This window comes from Phaseolus vulgaris, chromosome 3, assembly GCF_000499845.2.
Source record: "Phaseolus vulgaris cultivar G19833 chromosome 3, P. vulgaris v2.0, whole genome shotgun sequence".
NCBI lineage: Eukaryota > Viridiplantae > Streptophyta > Magnoliopsida > Fabales > Fabaceae > Phaseolus > Phaseolus vulgaris.
Genome location: NC_023757.2, coordinates 49,177,718 through 49,198,383, shown reverse-complemented (window position 1 = coordinate 49,198,383; position 20,666 = coordinate 49,177,718). Strand labels below are relative to the sequence as shown.

General features: G+C 29.1%; 1 protein-coding gene across 1 annotated transcript; it reads right to left on the bottom strand.

Moving 5' to 3' along the window:
• Positions 1-5,289: 5,289 nt before the first annotated feature.
• LOC137805694 (probable polyol transporter 3) lies at positions 5,290-11,326 on the bottom strand. The gene is made up of 5 exons (XM_068605633.1): positions 11,127-11,326; positions 9,191-10,572; positions 8,075-8,356; positions 7,780-7,998; positions 5,290-5,619 (listed from the first exon to the last, which is right to left on the bottom strand). The coding sequence occupies exons 1-5, from the start codon at positions 11,224-11,226 to the stop codon at positions 5,548-5,550; spliced, it is 2,055 nt and encodes a 684-aa protein (XP_068461734.1). The 5' UTR covers positions 11,227-11,326; the 3' UTR covers positions 5,290-5,547.
• Between the last annotated feature and the right edge of the window lie 9,340 nt (positions 11,327-20,666).

The window sequence follows — 20,666 nt, the reverse complement described above, 5'->3', positions numbered from 1 at the left end:
AATTTTTATTATTATTTATTAAAATAATTATTGATTATAAAATGATGTTTCTCATTAATAAAATCTTATTTTATTATTTTTATTTATTGACAATTTAGTTTTAATTTTTTTCTTAAAAGACCTTTTGAAAAAATAAAGAGTTGAGTAATGTTCTTTAGTATTATTTAAAATAAAATAATTAATACTATAATATTAACATTATATTATTAATTTTTGTAACATATGAATTGAAATTTATAAAGTTAGCAAATAAGCCCGCATTAAAATATTAATATATAAAATTTAATAATTATATACCTTATTTGTCATGAATATAATAATTTTTTATTTTCTTATAAAATTTAATAAGTAAAAAAAAATTAATATATGATAAAAGGTGTACACTCTTCTTTCTTATTCTCTTAAATTATTTGCTTTACTGAAATTCGTTTGTTTATTCAAATTTTAAAAAAAATATTTTTTAAATTTTAATCTAATTCATCCTAAAAAAATAATGCGATTTTAACTTAATTATTAGTTTTTTTTAATGGTATTCAATGATAATTTTCTTACTGGTAAATTTTGTTTAAGAATAAGATGACGTAGTAATATAGTGAATTCATATTAAATATAATTGTAACATAGATTTATATTATATAGAAATTTATTTTCAAAACTATTTTTTATACAAATGCAAAGAAAACCTACGTTTCAATGACTTTTATTTAAACTTCTATACCAGAAATGAAAAGTATTTTTCATTTAATCTATTTATTCCTAACATTTATTTACAATATATATATATATATATTAATAGTATAAATATTACTTACATCACAGTAAAAAAAGAGAATATAAACATTTATTTTCTCTTATTTTTGTATTTATATTAGTAAGAGTTATAAAAAGAAGTGTAACAATATATATATATATATAAACGAGTAATTATTTATTATTTACTTTTTTTTATTCTTGTTTGAAATATGAATAATTTGGTAGTGATTATTTATACAACTAATTTATACCATCTTTCAAAATAACTTGAAAATAAACTTTTTAAATATAAATAAAGCACATCCCTTTTAAATTGGTTCATGTGATAGTGATCTATCATCTCTACTCATATGTCACAATATATTCATCACAAAAATTGAACGTACATAACCACATAAGGTAAACTAAAAGAATAAAGTTAAATAAGAAAAATATTATTAATACAAGCATTTAATTTAATATTAATAAAATCTTAAATATTAATTATGATTTTATTAATGACTCAACCTTAAATTTATTATTATTATAATAATAATAATAATAGAGTACTATAAATATAATAAAGTATTTAAAAAACTAAATTTCAACAAAACACAAGTAGTTTTTTTTTATCAACAAAGAATAAATAAAATAAAATGAGACACTTCAGGGGTGTCTCAACCCTTATACAAAAACCCTGACACCAAATTTCCTAATACTCTGCCAACTAGGAATCCGACAGACATCACACTACAGATCAAAGATAAAAATTCAGACAAGATACAAAAACCCACCAAATACAGTTACATCACCCCACCAAATATGTCACACTCTCAATCAAGGACATACATCCAACAACTAAATACATCTAACTATTAAAACAAAGTTTTTGGCACCAGGTTAAAGTACCAAACTCAAGCGTCAAACACAGCAAAGCCAGAACGCGACATAACGTTTAAACAACTAATCCTATCTTTGTGACAGGCTGAGTTGTACACAAAACAAGTAGTTGAATAAGTCCAATTCAAACTAACATTTTATTCATGATTAAACTTCCCAAATAAATATGACAACTCTTATGCACAGTTAGTTCATTTCATATATAATAAAATATTGTGAAAAAAAACATCTTTCAACTTCTCACCATATCATACTTTCATATACCTGGAGAAATTAGTAAAATTTGGATATTTCATATAATTATTCCCATATTCAATATTAACATTATTCTCAAATTATATCAATTACCACCTAGATAACTAACATTAGCATCATTCAGGCTAGTCATATCTAAATTTCAAACCCTTAAAAAAAGTATAAAATAATCTAACCTTTAGAAGATAAAGAAAAAATTATCACAAACAATGTCCATATACAAAATTAATAACTTTTAAAACTACTTCAAAGTCATTAAGCACATAATGTAAACAAGGAACTAATGATTAAGTGATATATCATCACTTTATCGATATTATTCAGTAGGAGAGAGAGTTGAATGACCTTTTTCACGCTCAAACAATGAATTGCTATAGTAATGAGACTTGAAGTTTCAGAAATGGGAGCTTAAACTGCATAACAATCAAAGGAAAAAAGATTGATATGGTTCTTTCCTAACTTGGTTGACGAATTATCACTTGGATGACGAGCTTTTACTTAAGGGACATGTTTCGTAATTTGGTTGACACTTAAGCAAGATATGTAGAAAATTTACACACAAAAAATATCTAAAAATAAGTCAATTTAAGGTTTTATCTAGCTTTAGGTATTAATACACTCATTCATAACATAAACATGAAATCCTTGAAAAATCTTGAGAACTAACATTTTTTATTTCTATGATCACATATAATTCACTCATTCATCAAATCTAAAATAAAATAATTTCACAATTACTCCTTCACATTTCTATCTATTATAATTTTTAAAAGTACTTGAGATTTAACTAATGAAGTTTCATTAAAAGATTTCATAAATTTAACTAATATCAACCGTTCAACATGTTATCTCAAATTTTAAAAACAAAATAATTAATCAAAATAAAACACTAATTCCATTTTTCACTACTAAAGATTTCACCATCTACAAACCATTCAAGTAAAACAATTTGACTCATATAACTAAATCATTGTTTTAAACAAAGTTAGTCTCTCTTATATGAAAATATCTCTTTTTTCAAAGAATTTTTTCTTAAGAAAAAAGGGTAAGTTTAAAATGCTTATAAACCCTTTAGATTTTTTGTAAGAAGCTAAACACACATACACCACTAAACTCATACTAACAAAAATTTATCTTTTCTCAATAGATTATAGATGTGACTACTTTAGAATATCATGCAAACAAAAAAAGAAATAAGAACTTGAAATCCAAATAAAATAGAAAACCTTACAAATTAATTTTTCTTTAACTAAGTTAGACTTACTCTCAACAATCTCCTAAGTTGTGGGTCCAAAAACTGAATAAAAAAAATAATATAACAAATCTATAGAAAAGGTATATTTAAAGTACAATTGTAACAAATAATCAAAATTTATTTTATGTAAAATTTCAAAAAATAATCATGTTGAAGATATACATGTATTTTACACCTAATCACTTGCATAATCGTGTTGTAAAAAAATAAAATATTTTCTTACATTCAGTTCATGTTTTAAGTTTGTAAATGATTTTTTATTCCACTTTTAAATTCTACTATTAGAAAGAAATTGAATGATATTGAAACCACCTTATAAATAGTTTAAATAGACTAATAGGTATTAAATCTGCCCTTATGACTAACACATTTCATAGTTTTCTCTATACTATTCAATATTTTCAGTCAATTGCATGATAACATGTAGCATCAAATACCTTACTCGTGTTTTTTTTTTTAAAATATTTTGAAATTAAACGAAATATCACTTTCACCCATACTTTAAATCATAAAGTCATTTATAATTTGTGTAAAGGTAAAATCATGTAAAGGATTAAGTGTCAGATTTTTTTATTTTTTTTTTAAATTCAGAATTTAGCTAACAGAATAAAGAATAAACGGTTACATGTCAAAGCCTCACTTTTAACTCAAAAAACAATTTTAACAACTTATATAATTTTTTTCTGTAAAATTTCGTAAATTTTGTTGGGACTAAAGTATTAAAATTTATTCAAAACCTCTAAATTATGAATATTCTAAAAAAATGTTTTTCCTTGTTTTAAGGTGAATTTCTCATTGAGATTTGAGACACGAAATGAATTTTGATTTGAGCCAAGTAAAATATCATTTTAAACCTTTGATTCTATTTTTCTAAGCAGTAAACCATGTCTTCAACAAAATCTTGAGACAAATCTTTACATCAAATTGTAGCATTTCAAGTGCAGTTTCCATATTGACGAATATTATTTTAGAAACTGGTATATATAACTTATAATGTTCTTGTCAGTATAATTATAGAATCAAAATATATTGTAAATGTATAAATAAGTGTGTCTATCTAATACTAGTATACTTATCAACACCATGAACTTAAACCTATAAAATTAATATAAAATAAAAATTAACTTCAACTTAAACATACTCTGTATGTATTTGAAGTTTGGAAAGGTATGAATTGTGTTATCATGCTGTCGCTTATAATAAGTTGTACTATAGTATAACGTTGAGTCTGAGGTTAAACATATGAACACACTACACCTTCTTTAAAGGACTCACGTTCGTTTCTTACAAGCTTTCAACAAGCTCTATTTTCAAAAAATTACCGGAAGGTAAATTTTAGAATTTAAAATTTGAAAAATGATAGATTTGATAAAGAAGTGAAGTTTGGATTAATAAAAAACAATAAAGAGTGAAAAGAAAATTTATGGATAATGTAATTGAAATATAAATTTTGAAAATGTAAATTAAGATTTAAATAAATTTTACATTAAAATAAAAATTATTATAAAACCTTAATAATTAAAAAAAGAATATTTCGTGATAAAAGTGTTTTAAAATAAATTATCAAAATTTAATTAATTTTCTTTTCGTTTATTATTTATAATTTTATATTAATAAAATATTTATTTCATTTTATTTTATTTTAACATTTTTATTTTATTATAAATTTAATTATTATATATTTTAAAATAAAGGAATAAATATTTAGTTACATTTATTAGATGTAGTCGATTACTTGATATGGTTAATTGATTAAAGGTTAAAAAAATCAACTTTGTTCATAATAATTAAAAAAGGAAAGTCTGACAGTGATTTTTTGTTTCGTTTTTCATTTTCATAATTTCAGATCTTGTTTTTCCAACTTCCTTCACTTACAACCAAACACACTGAAAAAATGCTCAGAAATCAAATTGATTATTGATATATATATTAAATTTAAAACGATTATTTCCAAAGAAAGTATTAGAAAAAAGAATGAACTTGGAAATATTTTCTCATCTTTTTCTTTTTTGGGATCATAAGTCACAGATATGGGTCATCTAAAGTGATACTGCACGTGGTGGGCCGAGCCATTGACTTCAGATGAGTATTTGTTTTCTTTATCTTTTTAAACCGAGTATAATTTTTCAAAACAGAAACCAAACACAGCCTTAGAACTTGCTTTTGTGATGGTATTTATGAAATCAAACCAGAAATATACTTTTAATCTGATTTATCACGCTCCAATTTACTAGCCCTCACACAGTAAACATTATGAAATTGACTGCAAAATTTGAAGGAATGACAAGCTAACAAAACACATAATTTTCCGTGTTACGAATGCATGAAAAACCGGAGTATGACTCCGCCTGGGAACCACAAGATAAACTTCAGGTAACAAGACGCTTTGCTTCACATTCCAATATCTACGCACGTTCGGAGGTTGCACCTTTGCCTTCATCAAATTGCTCGAGGTTCTTATCAAGTTCCCGTGCTCTCTGAAATGGTACATAATGCAGTGAGACATGCATTCGAACTCAGAAACATCTGAATTGAAGCATTAATATATACAATTTCTGTTACGCCCCCAGCTTCTGACAAGTCAAAGAAACTGGTCAAGACAAGGGTGCTGGTTTCTTATTAGTTTTCTTTTTCAGTTGATATTGATGAACTTTTTACATTCTCTTTTCCTGCTTTCTTGATTTTTTGATAAAGAAGTATAAATATGAATTTATATTGTTTTCAGCATTCCCTTCAAAATCAAACAAAGAGAAAACCACTAAACCATCTTACCAAGAACATTAAAACACACAAGTGAACTTATAAGCTATACCCACATTTCTAATCATATATGATAAATGATACCCATATATTGTTCATACAAACAAAATCAGACCTAAAACTCACCCCCCTTACCCTTTTATGTGGAAGAAAAATGTGAAATAATACTCTAATGTTGAATGTCCTCAACATATTCAGACAAGGAAGGACAGTTAATTCACACTAAAATATCAACGTAACGCGGGCCACCGTAAATTACAAATTACAATTGCAGTCAGCTGTCTGTTTTCTGTAAACACTTCCATCCTTGAGAGTCACCACCAGTCACGATGCTCAAACAATCTACCTCAATTGACCAGTAATAATATAAAAAAGAGGCAATTGAATCGGGTGCTATAAAGATCGTACCACTACAAGAATATTATAGGCAGACTTACTAGGAATTTTAAAGAGGTTAATTCCTCCACTCAAAACCTGTGACCTCCTAATCAATGGCACAAACTCTAACTTGTACCAAGGATCTCCTTCAACCAGTTATAATAGAAATTGACAAAAATATTGTTCAGCGTGGCCATTTAAGCAATTAGAGTCAATAACAAGAAATTCAATCTCAACAATCATCACCATACTTTCCCTTTCCCAATTTTTTACTTTATTTTTCTAAGCAGTCCGTTCTCCTGACAACACCCTTTCCACATTATCTTAATTGTATCACCCAATTCAACAATCCACATACTGTTCAATTTTGCCTCTTACTAATGTGCAGAATGTGATTCAATTCTCGCATGAGTAAGCAAGGCAAAGGGCATCGTGACAGGGCAGAAAGGGGAGGGTCTACGCATCTGTCTCCTTCAATTATTGTGGTCTCCTAGTTCCTATTTCAACAATGTTAGCTCTAGGTTTTCAAATTGATGGGAATTAAATCACCCATAACAGATATTTTTCCGTAGCAGCAAATTTTCCCAACATAGCAATATTTCAGTGATTGGAAAGTTGCCTTAATTGTGATCACCCCTGCCTTGCGGCTACTTTGAGCTGCCTAAATTGCTGTGTTGAAAGGGGTATTTAGTTTCACATTGACTAAGATATAGTTTAAATAGAGTATACAAAACTTGGACAGTCCTCACTTTATGTTAGTTTCCGTGGGGGGGAATTAAGCCCTAAGCTAAAATTCTCAGACTTCCTTAAAAGAGTAGTTCCACAAGAGGCGATTCAATTTGCATGTTTGAACAACGAAGAGGGTCAAAATTGAAATAAAGCAGAGATCAAAGAACTTTTGCAAGACAAGGAACAAAACATGTAATCAAGCCAAAAAAGATGAACACAACAAAAATTTCTTCCACTAATAGGGTGCCATGCGGCAAAACATCTAATCGAAAAAAAGTTCCTCCTCAAAGGGATTCATTTCAATTCATAAGGATGAACTATTAAAAAAAAAAATCAAGAATGCAAGTTAACTACCCTCACAGAAAACCTTAAAAGATACGTGGACAATAAATAAACAAACACCAGCCATTTTGAAGACAGCAAGAGTTTAATAAGCATCATTGTTAGTATAGAAGTTTTTACTGTCAATAAGAAATTCTGTTATTAAAATAGTTAAAATAAAAGTCAACAAAATTAAGGATACGTGAATGATGATGTAAAACATATTTACATGGTTCAACAAGGAAACAATAAATGCACAATTAGTGCTAAGGGTTCTTACCACAACTGCCTAAAAAGTTATATCTAACACAATTTTTGATCGGAAATCAAACCAATCTTCACTTCATAAGATCGCTCACTTGTTATATACTATTAAATAAATAAAAAAAGGCAATAGCACAGATAAACCCAGTTCAATTATATTAATAAGAAGGAGGGGACGTAACAACCGTAGAATGTGTAATAGGAGGCAATTGAATATCAAAGGAGCTTAGAGACATGTTAGCGATCTCGGCGATGGCAGCGTCTCTATCCTCCGCCACGTCACTGCTCAAATCCTCGTACGCAGCCTCGAAGGCCTCTTGCCAGAACCGCGGCAACCTGATCCTACGGTTATTCGTGTACACGTCCCACATGTGCCTCACCACCTTCTCTCTCTCCTCCATTTCCTGCACTCACATTTACCCAGTATTATGTCACACATGCCGTTAACCCAGATACGGAAAGGGCAAAAGGGGAACTTACGAGGACGTCGAGGTGGTCGTGGAGCGGCACGTGGAGGTCATGCGAGAACGTGTTAAGCGTGCCCGACCACCGGAGCGAGACGGTGCCGGTGAACATGGACCACAGTGCGAGGAGCAAAATGGCCGCTAGTGCCCAGAATTTGTAACTTCCTCTTCCGAATAAACCTGAATCTGAGGCTAGGGTTTCCTTTTTTGCAATTGGGAGTGTTTCTTCATCCTTCATTTCTTGGATTTGAATTAAATAGAACTGGTTGGGTATGAAATTTGGGCCTACGATTTTCTTCTATCTTCTATCTGTAAGGTGGTGGTGGCTGCTTCTGCATTCGCTTCATCGCTCGGACTCCGATTTGCCGAAAGGGGAAGTGAACTCGATCTAAACTGAGGAAGAAGAACAACACTGAATTTCAGTAACTATTACTATTTTAATTAATCAAAATAATTCTGAAATCGTGGTGTGTTTGGATAGTGGGATGCCACAATAATGTACTGTCGAATCCATTAAGATAGGTTGACCTTTGTCTTAGATGGCGCAATGGTGACCGTTGATTAGACTCAAATCACCGACATCGATACCGACACACAAACGGCATCGTTTTCGTCACACTTGTTAACCCTTTCCACTTTACAAAGTTCTTCATCATGTTGTTTTTCATGGACGCTTAACATTCAAATTAGTTTACAATAAATGTAGAATTTAAAAGGACTACTTAAATGCTAAAACTACAAAAGTAATGGGGGTGTGATAAGAATTAATTTACTCGAGTCCTCTTTCGTCTATAATAGCCTACAAAAATTTCCCCTCACTAAATACACCAATTTAATATTTAATGCTATATTTTGCGGTTGTATCAGTATAATATTTATATAATAAAACTAATAGAAAGTAGAATTTCAGAATTATAAATTAATATCAACTAATCAGCAAAAAAATAAATGACTGAAATATATGTTTTAATTATTTAGGCACTCGTTTTTTTAAGTGTTTTGTTATACTGAGTTAGAGATGATAGGAAATAATAAACAAAAAGATATAAATATAGATTGCAGCTTGTTGAGTTTTACAAGATTTGGGCCAAAATGCTACATAGTTTTGGCTTAAACACGGTGCTTTCTATCTGGGATCAGTTTTCTTGACTACATTTTGACCGCTGAATACTTTGGTAAAAAGCATTTCCATCTCTTCCAGGGGCACGCCTTTGGTTTCAGGAAGGAAAAAGTAAAAGAAGAACCAAGCAAGTATAGATACAGCAGCGAACATGAAAAAGCTTCCACCAATGGTGATTGCTTTGTAGACTGAAATAAAACTCATGGAAACCACAGCATTCATGGTTCTATTCACTGCAACTCCTATGCTCGCCCCTTGCGCCCTCAACCTCAAAGGAAATATCTCCGAGCTGTAGACCCAAGTGACAGGCCCAAGCCCAATGTTAAAGAAAGCAACATAAGCATATGTGGCCACAATGCTAAGGCTCAATGCCCACAACAGCTTCTCACTAGAATGATCAACCATGGTCAAACTAAAACCCAAAAGTGTGAGCCCACAAATCATTCCCCCAGTGCTTACTTGCAAGAGGCGCCTTCTACCAACTCTGTCAAGCAAAAACAAAGCCATCACCAAGAAAACTATCTTTGTCAGGCCAATTCCAACAGTCGCAAGTAAGAGCTTATCCTTACTTCTCACACCAGCTTTCTTAAAGATTCTGGGACTGTACAACATCACAGCTTCAATGCCAGTTGCATGCTCGAAAAAATGAATCCCTATCGCTGCAATCACCATCCAGCGAACTTCCGGTGTGGGCCTCACAAGCAACTCTTTCCAAACCCCTTCACCCTGTGACTTCTGAGGCACCTTCACATTTTCATCACTGCCACAATTCTCATCAAACCCTACCGCCACTTTTATTTCCCTCAACCGAAGTTCAGCCTCTTCTCTGCTGTTTGAAACTTTCAATAGCACCTTCTTCGCACCTTCCAAACGACCCTGCATCACTAACCACCTTGGCGACTCTGGCATTGCTAGAACAACCAGAGCCAAAGCAAGTGAAGGAAGTGCAGCAACACCAAGCATCAACCTCCATCCAAGCTTCAAGGTCAATTTCCCCAAGAAGAAGTTTGATACGTAGCCGAGTAAGATGCCAATGCCGATACAAAGCTCGGGCAAAGAGGTTAGAAAACCCCTGGATGATGCAGAGGAAATCTCTGCTGAGTAAACTGGTGCTATCATTAGAGCAAAACCCACACCCACCCCACCAACACACCTTCCAAGCATTAATATTGCATAGTTTGGGCCATACCCCATCACAACTGCACCCACCATGAAGAGGACGGAGGCTAAGAAAATTGTGTAGCGACGACCAATGTAATCAGAGGTTCTTCCTGCAGCTAAGGATCCTACCAATGCGCATAGGTTCAAGATTCCTGCAAGAACCTCTTGCTGGGTATCGCTGATTCCAATATCATCCTTGATGAATATCATTGCTCCACTCATAACACCCGTATCTGAAATCATGAAATACAGTTTAAATATACATATATTATACACCTAACTTCTCTTTTATAGTAATCATTTTCATCTTCTTCTTTTTTCTCTTTTCCTTTCCTCTATACATCTTAAATTTGGAATCTGTCTTTAACTTTTTCCTATAATATTCTAGGATTCGTGTCTGCTTTTATATAATAAAATATAATTATTTGAAAGGAGACATAACAAAACAAAAAATATTAAACACAAATTTTGGACGCAAGCTTTTTCTGTATTCTCTAATTATAATTGGTTTTTCTTTAATGAGAAACTCTAATACTATCACACACAATCTAGATAATTTACATATGCTAACGTTTAATACTGTTGCTTAAGTTTAAGGAATGCATTTTGGCAGTAAGGAAAATATTATAGGTTATAAGATATTACAACAAGAAAAGAATATATTAATTAGATATTTAAACAGTTTATACGTCTGAAAATCATTTCTCTGTCTATAACATGCTGTGCAGAGAATATAACGCAGTCAAAAAAATAATAACATGAAAAGTGAGAGAGAATGCAAAATTACCATAACCAGATATGATGGAAACCATTGAAGCAACTACAGCACAAGCAAAGGCATATTTGTTGAACGTCGTCGTCTGGTCTTCTCTGCCACCTTGCTCCATTACGATAATAATAATAATAGTAATATTATTAATTATAGCTATAATATTTTTGAATTTAAGGTCACTTTGGCTTCTTCCTAGTTACAAATTTGATGAAGAGTAAAAGGGTTCTGAAGTGATTTGAGTTGAGTCCAATTTCCTGAATTCCAAAGTTGTTTATATAGGAAACCAAGTATATGGAGAAGGGATTGATATGTTCCCAGTAACTGTGAAGTAGTCAGAGATACTTGGTGGTTGCTGTTATACTTAATATATAATATACAAAAAATTATGACCTAAAACTCCAATAAAAATGGGGAAGGGTGGAAACGTAAACAAGAGGTAAAGTTGGGTTTGAATTAGTTAAGCCATGTGGCACACGAGCCCAAACCAATGAGGATGGTTGAGGTGGAATTCCTTCATGTTGTTCGTCTATTTGTAGATGTCGTAATCAATAGCAATTCAATCTCTTCATTTTTATAGTGTAATTTAAGATTTATAATCTTTTTAAACTTTAATGAATTATTTATTAATTATTTTATTTTACTTTATTCATTTTTACATCATAATAAAGTAAAGATTAGATGAAAAATGAGAGTATAAACGAAAAAGCCTAATTATTATTTTCTCAAACTTTAAAAGTAATACTTTCATAACAAAATTAAAAATTCAACCATTGAAAATAAATATAAATTGAAGACTAATTATGATTAAAATGGATAAAGATTGATCACAAATTACAATACACAACCTGATTATTGGTAGAATCTCGTGGATATGTACTGAGAGGATTCTATTGAAAGAAATTGTATGGTTTCTGAAATTTATTCAACTATATTATGAAGTAAAATATGTATCAAGCCTTAATTAAGTCTAAGTGTGAAGTCAATAGAATTGTATGGTTGATTTGAAATGGTGCAGTTTCCTACAGCCAAATCCCTAATTCTGAAAATAAATTAGAGGATGAATTTAAATTAGTATATTTGGTAGAAAATAAATAAATAAATAATTGATTCTATCCGTATTTTATACTTTATACTTTCTCTTTTTTTTATCTCTCTCCAATGCACTGTTTTAATTTAATTTTATTTTATCTGTTTTCACCATTTATTTTATTTATCTTCTCTTGCGTCGAACATACAACAAAAGAGAATGCAGGCTAAGATTAAAATAAACGTGCATGACATGACAAGATTGTGTAACATTTATAGACAAAAATAATAAACGTGTTGTTTTTTCATTATCTGAAGACAAAGCGAAACTATAAAAGGCTTAGGCTACGAATCTTATCTTACCGTGTTCAACGTATGACTTATCCAACTACTGTAATTTTGTCGCTTTATTATTAAAATGGAAATTGTTTTTTAATAATGTAAACATATATATATATATATAATCATTACTATAAATGGTTGTCAATGACGATTTGGAATTTTAGCAAAATTCATATAAAATTCATCATCAATGAAAAATAAATAAAAAATTAAGCACCGCCTTGTCAAATGTTCTTGCTCATCATCACATAAATTTGAAGTCAAACTAAATTTCAAGATAATTAAGTCGTTCTCGATTAAAAGTTTATTTGTAAAATTTAAAATTGTTTTAGTTATTATGTGACATATAAAAAAGTAGGAATTTAAAAAAAAAGTTATATCAATGTGAGCGAAATAAATTATATAATCATCTTTGATAGTTACAGATTATTTTAGAAAATATTATGAGTATTATGGTAGAATATGTAACTTAATCTACAAATTAATGTGGGTCATTTTTAATTAAAAAATATAATAAAATTTTGTTGACTACAATTAATCAAAGATGAGAATTGGAACAATTTTTTCATCAATCACGAATTAATCCTGCACGAATTACAATATTCTACTAAATTTGGAACAAAATCATACCAAAATATCATAGTTTTTGTATAATGGAATTGTGCAATCTTGGCATGAATTACTTTTCACGTAATTTTAAGAGAAATTATCCATTTTAATAATAAATGTAAAAAAAAAAAATACTCCAGTTTAGAAAAAAATCCTTTCGAGGTGTACCTTTACCTGCAATACTAAATATTATTCACGTGAGAGATAGTGGTGGAACTCACTCACACCATTGACCCTAGGACATATGGCAAATGACACAGTAAAACAATATTTCTTAATATAAAAAAGAAATATATATTCTCAACTTAATATAAACAATCAATGTTTAAAAACTAAACCAAATTGAAATTGAAAATAAATAGAAGTAATACAATCTGAAAAAGGAATACAAATAAAAAATAAAATCAAATTTAAAGCATGATCAGTTATGTAACTTACTTAAGAAAATAATATCTTTTTAAATGTTCTCATTTTTTTTTTGACGTATTTGATAGTGCAACTTCGATTTATAATAAAAAGATAAATTATTAAATATTCTAGCACTTTACTTTTATGTTTGAGGAGAATGTTTCTTAATGATTATTTTTATTCAAAATTAACATCTCTATTCTAAACAACTGTTAGATCTAAAGGAATTGACATATAAGAAATTAAGGTTATGTTTAGTTAATTTGTTCAATTTAGTTAAAGTTTAAAATAAAAGTTGTAAAATAAAGTATAAATTATTTAACCGTTTTAACTGAAAAGTTATTTTTAAAAAATAGTTTTTTTTTTATCTTGCATTTCGATGAGAAGAATTTAAAAAGAGATTAAGGTGTGCAATTTATTTTAAAAGTTGTGTCATTTAGTTTCTTAAAAAGGGGTATTTTCTAACATTTTGTACAAAAAAAAAGTTAAGTTGGTTAGTTTTTAAAAACATCTATTCAAAATATCAAACCCAACTTCTCCTTGGCCTTTTTAGTTCATTAGTTGCAATGTTCCATTTTTTTCCCTTTCCTCTAAAGTAATCTCCCTTAAAATGAAGAAACTCTCTTTTTTCTGAAATTACAAGTTGGCCCTTTTCTTGAAAGTTTATATTTTTTTTTCTTGTTTTGGGATATTGGGTTTGGTGGGCATAGTTATCATGAAGATATATAGGTTTGAAGTGATTGGAATGCAGCAACAAAAGAATATGCTTGATGGTGAATGAGGACTAAGTGGATGAGTGGAGGGTGGAAAGCGACGACACATGCCACCTAAAAGCAAAATCTATCACATTATAGATATCGCCACTAAGTGTGGTTCCAAACGATGAAGTAAACATAATAATGAACTTTTTTTATTATAATTATTACTATAAGTTTTAAAAAACTAAATATATTTCTTATGTTAGAGTCCTAAAGCCTTGTACTTTTTTTTGTTTTAATATATATATATATATATATATATATATATATTAGAGGTAAATAATTATTAGAAATATTTTAGTTGTTGGTTAAATTTAAAAATATTGAAAAACAAGATCAAAGTGTAGAACAACACATTATTTAGAAATGTATAGAAAATATAAGGAAATTAAAGAAGAGCTACATAAATAAGACAAGATAAGTGAAGATAGGGTTTATGGTAAGTGAAAACAAGACAAGCAGGAAGAGAAAAATTTGAGAAAGACTACTGAAACAATTATGCAATATTGTTATGTATAATGAATCAATTTTTTTTTAAATAAACACATAGATAAGTGATTAGCGGATGGAGACAATAACTTAAAAACATTTTTACCTCACTTTGTTTGCCATGAGGAGAGGTGATAACATCTGAGGTTTAAATGTGGATGAGAGGTGAATAGAAAATCCAAATGTAATAAAAAGTAAGGTTAAAGAATTTTTTAGGAACAATTCACATAACTATTATAGAAGGCGTACTTTGGATGGAACAAAATTAACTAAAATTAAGTATGAGAATAATGTTGAATTGATTAAACCTATTAAGTAGGAGAATATAAAACAAGTTGTGGAAAAAATGCAAGACTGAAGTGATGAAGTGACAAATGTGATGACCTGAAGGTTATAATTTAAGTTTATTAAGGAGTTTTGATCACTAATTAAAGGAGATATCATAGGAGTAATGACTAAGTTTCATTCCAAATGGTAATTTAAGGAAAGGATGTTTATTATTATTTATATATTTAATTCTAAAGGTAAATAATTCCACACTTATGAATTTAGATTAATCTCTTTCATCAATTGTATTTATAAGATTATTTTTAATGTCATAATAAATAAAATAATGTTTGTTTTTCTAGTAGTATAACAGAAGAGTTTAAGATAGAAAAGAGTTTGAGTCAATCCGATCCATTGACCCCATTGTTACGCATAATAGTAATAAAAAAGGAATTTAAACTTACGAGGGAAGCTATAGAAAAATGGTTGTATAAGGTGGGTAATGACAATTTTGAGGTTGATATACTACAATTCACAAATGACACCATATTTGTAGGAGAGACATCTATGAATAATGTGTGGATGATCAAAAGTGAGCTAGGGTATTTTGAACTCACCTCGGAGCTAAATATTTTCTTTTAAAAAAAACTGTGGTGACATTGGTGTGTAAGATCCTAGGGTTGAAATTATGTCAATTTTTTTAAATTGTAAAACAATTAATTTTTATTTCTCATATTTTGCATTCACATCTAATCCGATAAAGTATGAGATGTCAGAACCTATCATTAGAAAATGTGAGAGTAAGTTGGTACTATGAAAATGGAAAAGAAATGTCTTTAACAAGAAGGATTTGTCTCATAAATTCAGTTTCAAGAACATTACTCATTTTCTTTCTATCCTTTTATAAGATACTAAGTGAGGTTGTTACAAAGATTAAAAATATTCAATCTAGATTGTTATAGGGATGTGCTGGTGAGGAGAGGAAGATAACATGATTGAACTAGAAAGAAACATGTGATCCAAATTCACATGGAGCTTTAAAGGAAAAAGATATAATATATTTTATAGTGTTGTTGGACAAATGAAAATGGAACATACTAAACCAGAATGATTATGAGTATTACTTTCTTATCGAGGCTATAGGTGAGGGATGAAGTGATTTATAAAATAATGGAAAAAGAGGGTAGAAAATTATTATGGTGGAAGAATCTTGAGAAAGTGTGTGAAATGGAAACTCATAACAATTGCTTTTTGGAAAGGGTGGAAATAAGGGTTGGAGAGGATAATCATATCAGTTCTTGGTACCATAGGTGGAAAGGTGATATGACCTTAGCTAAAGCATACCTAAAGGTTTATCTGAACTTGGAACTTAAAGCGGTAAAAACTTAGTCAAACTAATATATGGTTGAATGATAAATGAGAATGGAATCTACAATGAAGAAGATCATGGTTTCCATGGGAAGAGGAGATCATAATTTTTTTTGGAGCAAATTGAAATTTTCAAATGTCACTAAAGGTGAAAAAGATGGTTGTACATGGAATAGTTCTTGTAATGAGGATTATATTGTAGCTTTAACATATGAACTACTACATGATCAAAAGAGGGAAACAAAGAAAGAGACTTCATGAGAGGAACTATGGAATCTAAAGCACCTAAAAAAGTGGTGACTTTTATATAAAAGGGCATCAAAAATAGAATTCCCACTAATAGTTGTAAAAGAAATGTAGTGGGGATAATGAATATGAAATGTCATCTTTGGAAGATAGAGAATAAGATCATTTTGCATGTTATGTTATCTTTCTATAAGGTGTGGAAAATGTGTTATGTTTGGATGAATAAAATAGAATGACTATCAAATAATGTAGGAGAGAACTTTTGGCAACATGGATTTCGAATGGAAGTTGGTGAGAAAAAAAAAGGTGATATATGATATGGTGTGCAATAACTTTTGCATTTTGATAAAGATAAATTATATAATTTTTTTCAAAATGAGGGTTTTAAAGAATGAGAATTGTTTGATAGGATTAGCTACATGACTTGGTCTTAATCATCAATGAGGATAAAATCTTTTAGTACTTTTTTTTCATGTGGTGTTTGAACTCTATAATGAACATTAATAATAGTGTTATCTTATATTAGATCCTAAGATGTTTTCATCTACTATAAAGGATTAGAATGTGGGGACGAGTGTAAAGTTACGTGGTGGAAGTACATGTTTGACACTAGTCCAAAATAAAAAATTGTCATGCCATTTAAGTTAGTTGGCCAAAAATCAATGAAAAGATGCACGGTAACAAATTTGTAAATGTGTAAAACTTTTCTATGTAAATCGTGAGAGGAAGAAACATTCGAAGTACATTCTATAGTGAGTAACATATTAATATTAACAATGTAAAAATCACTTTCTATGTCAATTTCTCCCACAATCGACATATAATATCTTTTTAACCTAGCATCTTCACTTTTTTTTCCTTTGTTTATGTTGTTTAGCTACCTTTAACATTTATTTAGCTTAATTAACATTCGTGTGCACTCCCCTTGTTGTCGTTACCTTCCATTTTCACCATTACACCTGCAATCCCATGACTTTATCCTGCATTGTTGTTCCTCCCTACTGTAACACTGCAAATTGGGGTACAAGCATGTGTCTTTGTTCCTCCTCATTGCACCATTGCAAGTCGTGACACAACCTAGCGCCATTATCATTCTCCTATGTTTCATAATTACTCATGTTCATATTCGTGTCGGTTGTGGTTGTTATTGGTACATACATGTAGGTATCTCCCCATAATAACTGTTTCATTCATAATATACTTATATTATACATGTTAATAACATATTAATTTGAATAAATATACATATTACTAACATATTAATTTGAATAAATATTAGAGCATTAATATTTCAATAGTTTCTGCATGAATATTCCAAATCATTTTAGAAGTTTCGGTACTCACTTACTTAATAAGTGTTTTGTTATTCAAATTCTTTAACTAGACATTTTTATTGCATTACAAGATTTGAGTTTGTTTTGAACGAGTAATTTATTTAAAAAATTATAATTTTTATATTGCTTAATTTAAGAACATCGGTAAAATGAATTTTTTATGTCATCTATTGATTTAATTTATGTAAATAACTCTCTTTTTTCATATTTTGTAAATTTGGTAAAACGTTAATGATTTTTTACATTGATTTCTACTTCAACCAACTTTTATCTCAACCAATGTAAAAAAAATACTCTTTTTATGTATATTAATGTTTTAGACAATTTTACATCACACGATGAATTGACTTAAAATAGGTATTGTTATTGAAAAATGTAATATAATCCAAATAATCAGTGTAAAATTTACAAAGGGGAGGTAGAAGGAGAAACTATGTAGATAGAGAACTTGGGCGTGCAAAGTGATTAAGTTTGGGAAAGTGTGGAATAGGAAATAGATGAATATAATAGATATAAAATTAAAGGTGGAGTGAGGAGTAGCAACTTAATTGGAAAAGAGGTTTGACATATATTTGACAATTTAATAGAGTTGGAGAAATTATTTTGGTAATAAGGTTGAAAAATAATACTTTTATATTTCTTTAAAAATTTACATCCACTTTACAATTCACTTTAATAATAAAATAATATATATTAAAATTTTAAATTAAAAAATTAAAATTATTAAAATATTATTAATTTGAGTTAAATGAATTTTTTATTTGGTATATCACTACAAGAAAATAACCATTTAGTCACTAAATTCAGCGATCGAAAATGAGTGATCGCAATTTGCGATCCAAATAGCCATTGAATACTCTTAGTCTCAAATATGTGACCGAAATAGCGATCAAATGAATTGTTAATGATGTTAGTTAGTTTAGCAACTGAATCGACGACTGAACATGAGAGTGACAAAACCATCAGTTACTAAAGTGGTGATTGTTTTGAATAAACTGAGAAAAATATATATGCGACCGAATTGGCGATCGAAAATGTTTATTTTTTAGTCATCGTTTTTTTTTTCGGTTGCTAAATGTAATTGCTTATTTTTGTCACCGAATTAGCGATCGAAAATATTTATTTTTTAGCCACCGATTTTTTTTCATTCGTTAAATGTAATTACTTATTTCTGTCACCGAATCAACCACCAAATATGTTTATTTTTTAGCTAATAATTTTGTTTTAGTTGCTAAATGTAATTGTTTAATAATAATAATATATTAAAAAAGACTTTAATATCATGTTACTATTTGAACTAAAAATGTGACATAAATTATTATTTTTGAGATCTAAATTTTTTAAATGTTAGAGTAATAGGAAAATTTTGATATCATTTATTTTGCTTTGAATTAAATAAAAATTTAAAATACATTAAATCTTATTTAATAGATAATTTCTAAGTATGCTAGCCTCTTTGCCCGTTTAAAGATTATAAAAAAAATACACAATTCATTTAAATTAAAACAATTTAATCCAAAAAGAATTAAAATAGCCAAAAAAATTATTTTATTTATAAAAAAAAATTAGTCAATATTATTATTGTTTTAAAAGAATTTTCTCATTTTGCTCTTCTTCAAGCTTCAGAGTTATTGTTAGCTTTTATGTACTGTAGTGGAATGGGTAAGTTTTCATAAATCACGTTAATACACAAAGCCATTTGGAGGAGGAAGAGAAAGCTGCGAGTGGTGGTCGGGGTGCACGCATTCACACAAAAAATGAGTTGATACACAAACAAAATGAGCAGATGCGCAAATAAAATGAGCAGATACAACTCATCATACAACACATTCAAATGAATAATCTCATATCAAGCTCTTCAAATCTAGTAGTGGACATCATAAAGGAGACCACATTAGAGATGACAGTTAAAAAGAAGATTAATTGTATGTTGAATTATATAATAGATTTGACTCTTTTAACTAGTTTCCAATAGTTTTTGTTGTGTAATACGATTTACTTTTAATTTGTGTACAACTCTTTCTTAAACTATGTATTTGAATTTTGAGTATTTATGAGCAGGTTTGAATTTTTTTTTATAAAATTGTCAAAATACCATTTTAAATAGGCATGAATAATACATATACAAATAATCACCAAAACTGATTTGGTGGCTATATCTACAAAGTTTTTGTTTAGCGACTGAAACAAAATCGATTGCTATAATTAAAAATAATATTTAGCCACCGAAATAAAATCCGTCGCTATAGGGATCTCCATTTAGTCACCGAATTAACCACCACAAATTTTTTTTAATTAATTATTTTAATCCATTAGTAACTGAAAATGGTGGTCGCTGAGTTGAATCCTGAATTTTGGTGACCAAATTTTCTGCGATTGATTTAGCCACTGAAATTTCGGTTGAAAATTTGTGACAACTTTATAATTCGGTCGTTAAATGCTTTGCGACCAAGATTTTTATTTCCATATTTAGTGATCATCTCGATCGCAGATATTTAACGATTGACTATAGTATTTTTAGCAACAAAATTTGATAGTTGATAAAATTGATTTTTTTTAATATATATATATATATATATATATATATATATATATATATATATATATGAAAAATTTAAGTTAAAGGTGAGGAGGGGATGCCATTATGCAGCAAAAATAGGATGAAGATTACTAACTGGAAAAGGTTTTGATTGCAATCGAACTTCTGC

Coding starts and splice junctions, on each gene's coding strand:
- LOC137805694 (XM_068605633.1), bottom strand. CDS start 11,226: ATGGAGCAAGGTGGCAGAGAAGACCAGACGACGACGTTCAACAAATAT. Junction 10,573..11,126: donor TTCCATCATATCTGGTTATG/GTAATTTTGCAT, acceptor TCATGATTTCAG/ATACGGGTGTTATGAGTGGA. Junction 7,999..8,074: donor ACGACCACCTCGACGTCCTC/GTAAGTTCCCCT, acceptor ATGTGAGTGCAG/GAAATGGAGGAGAGAGAGAA.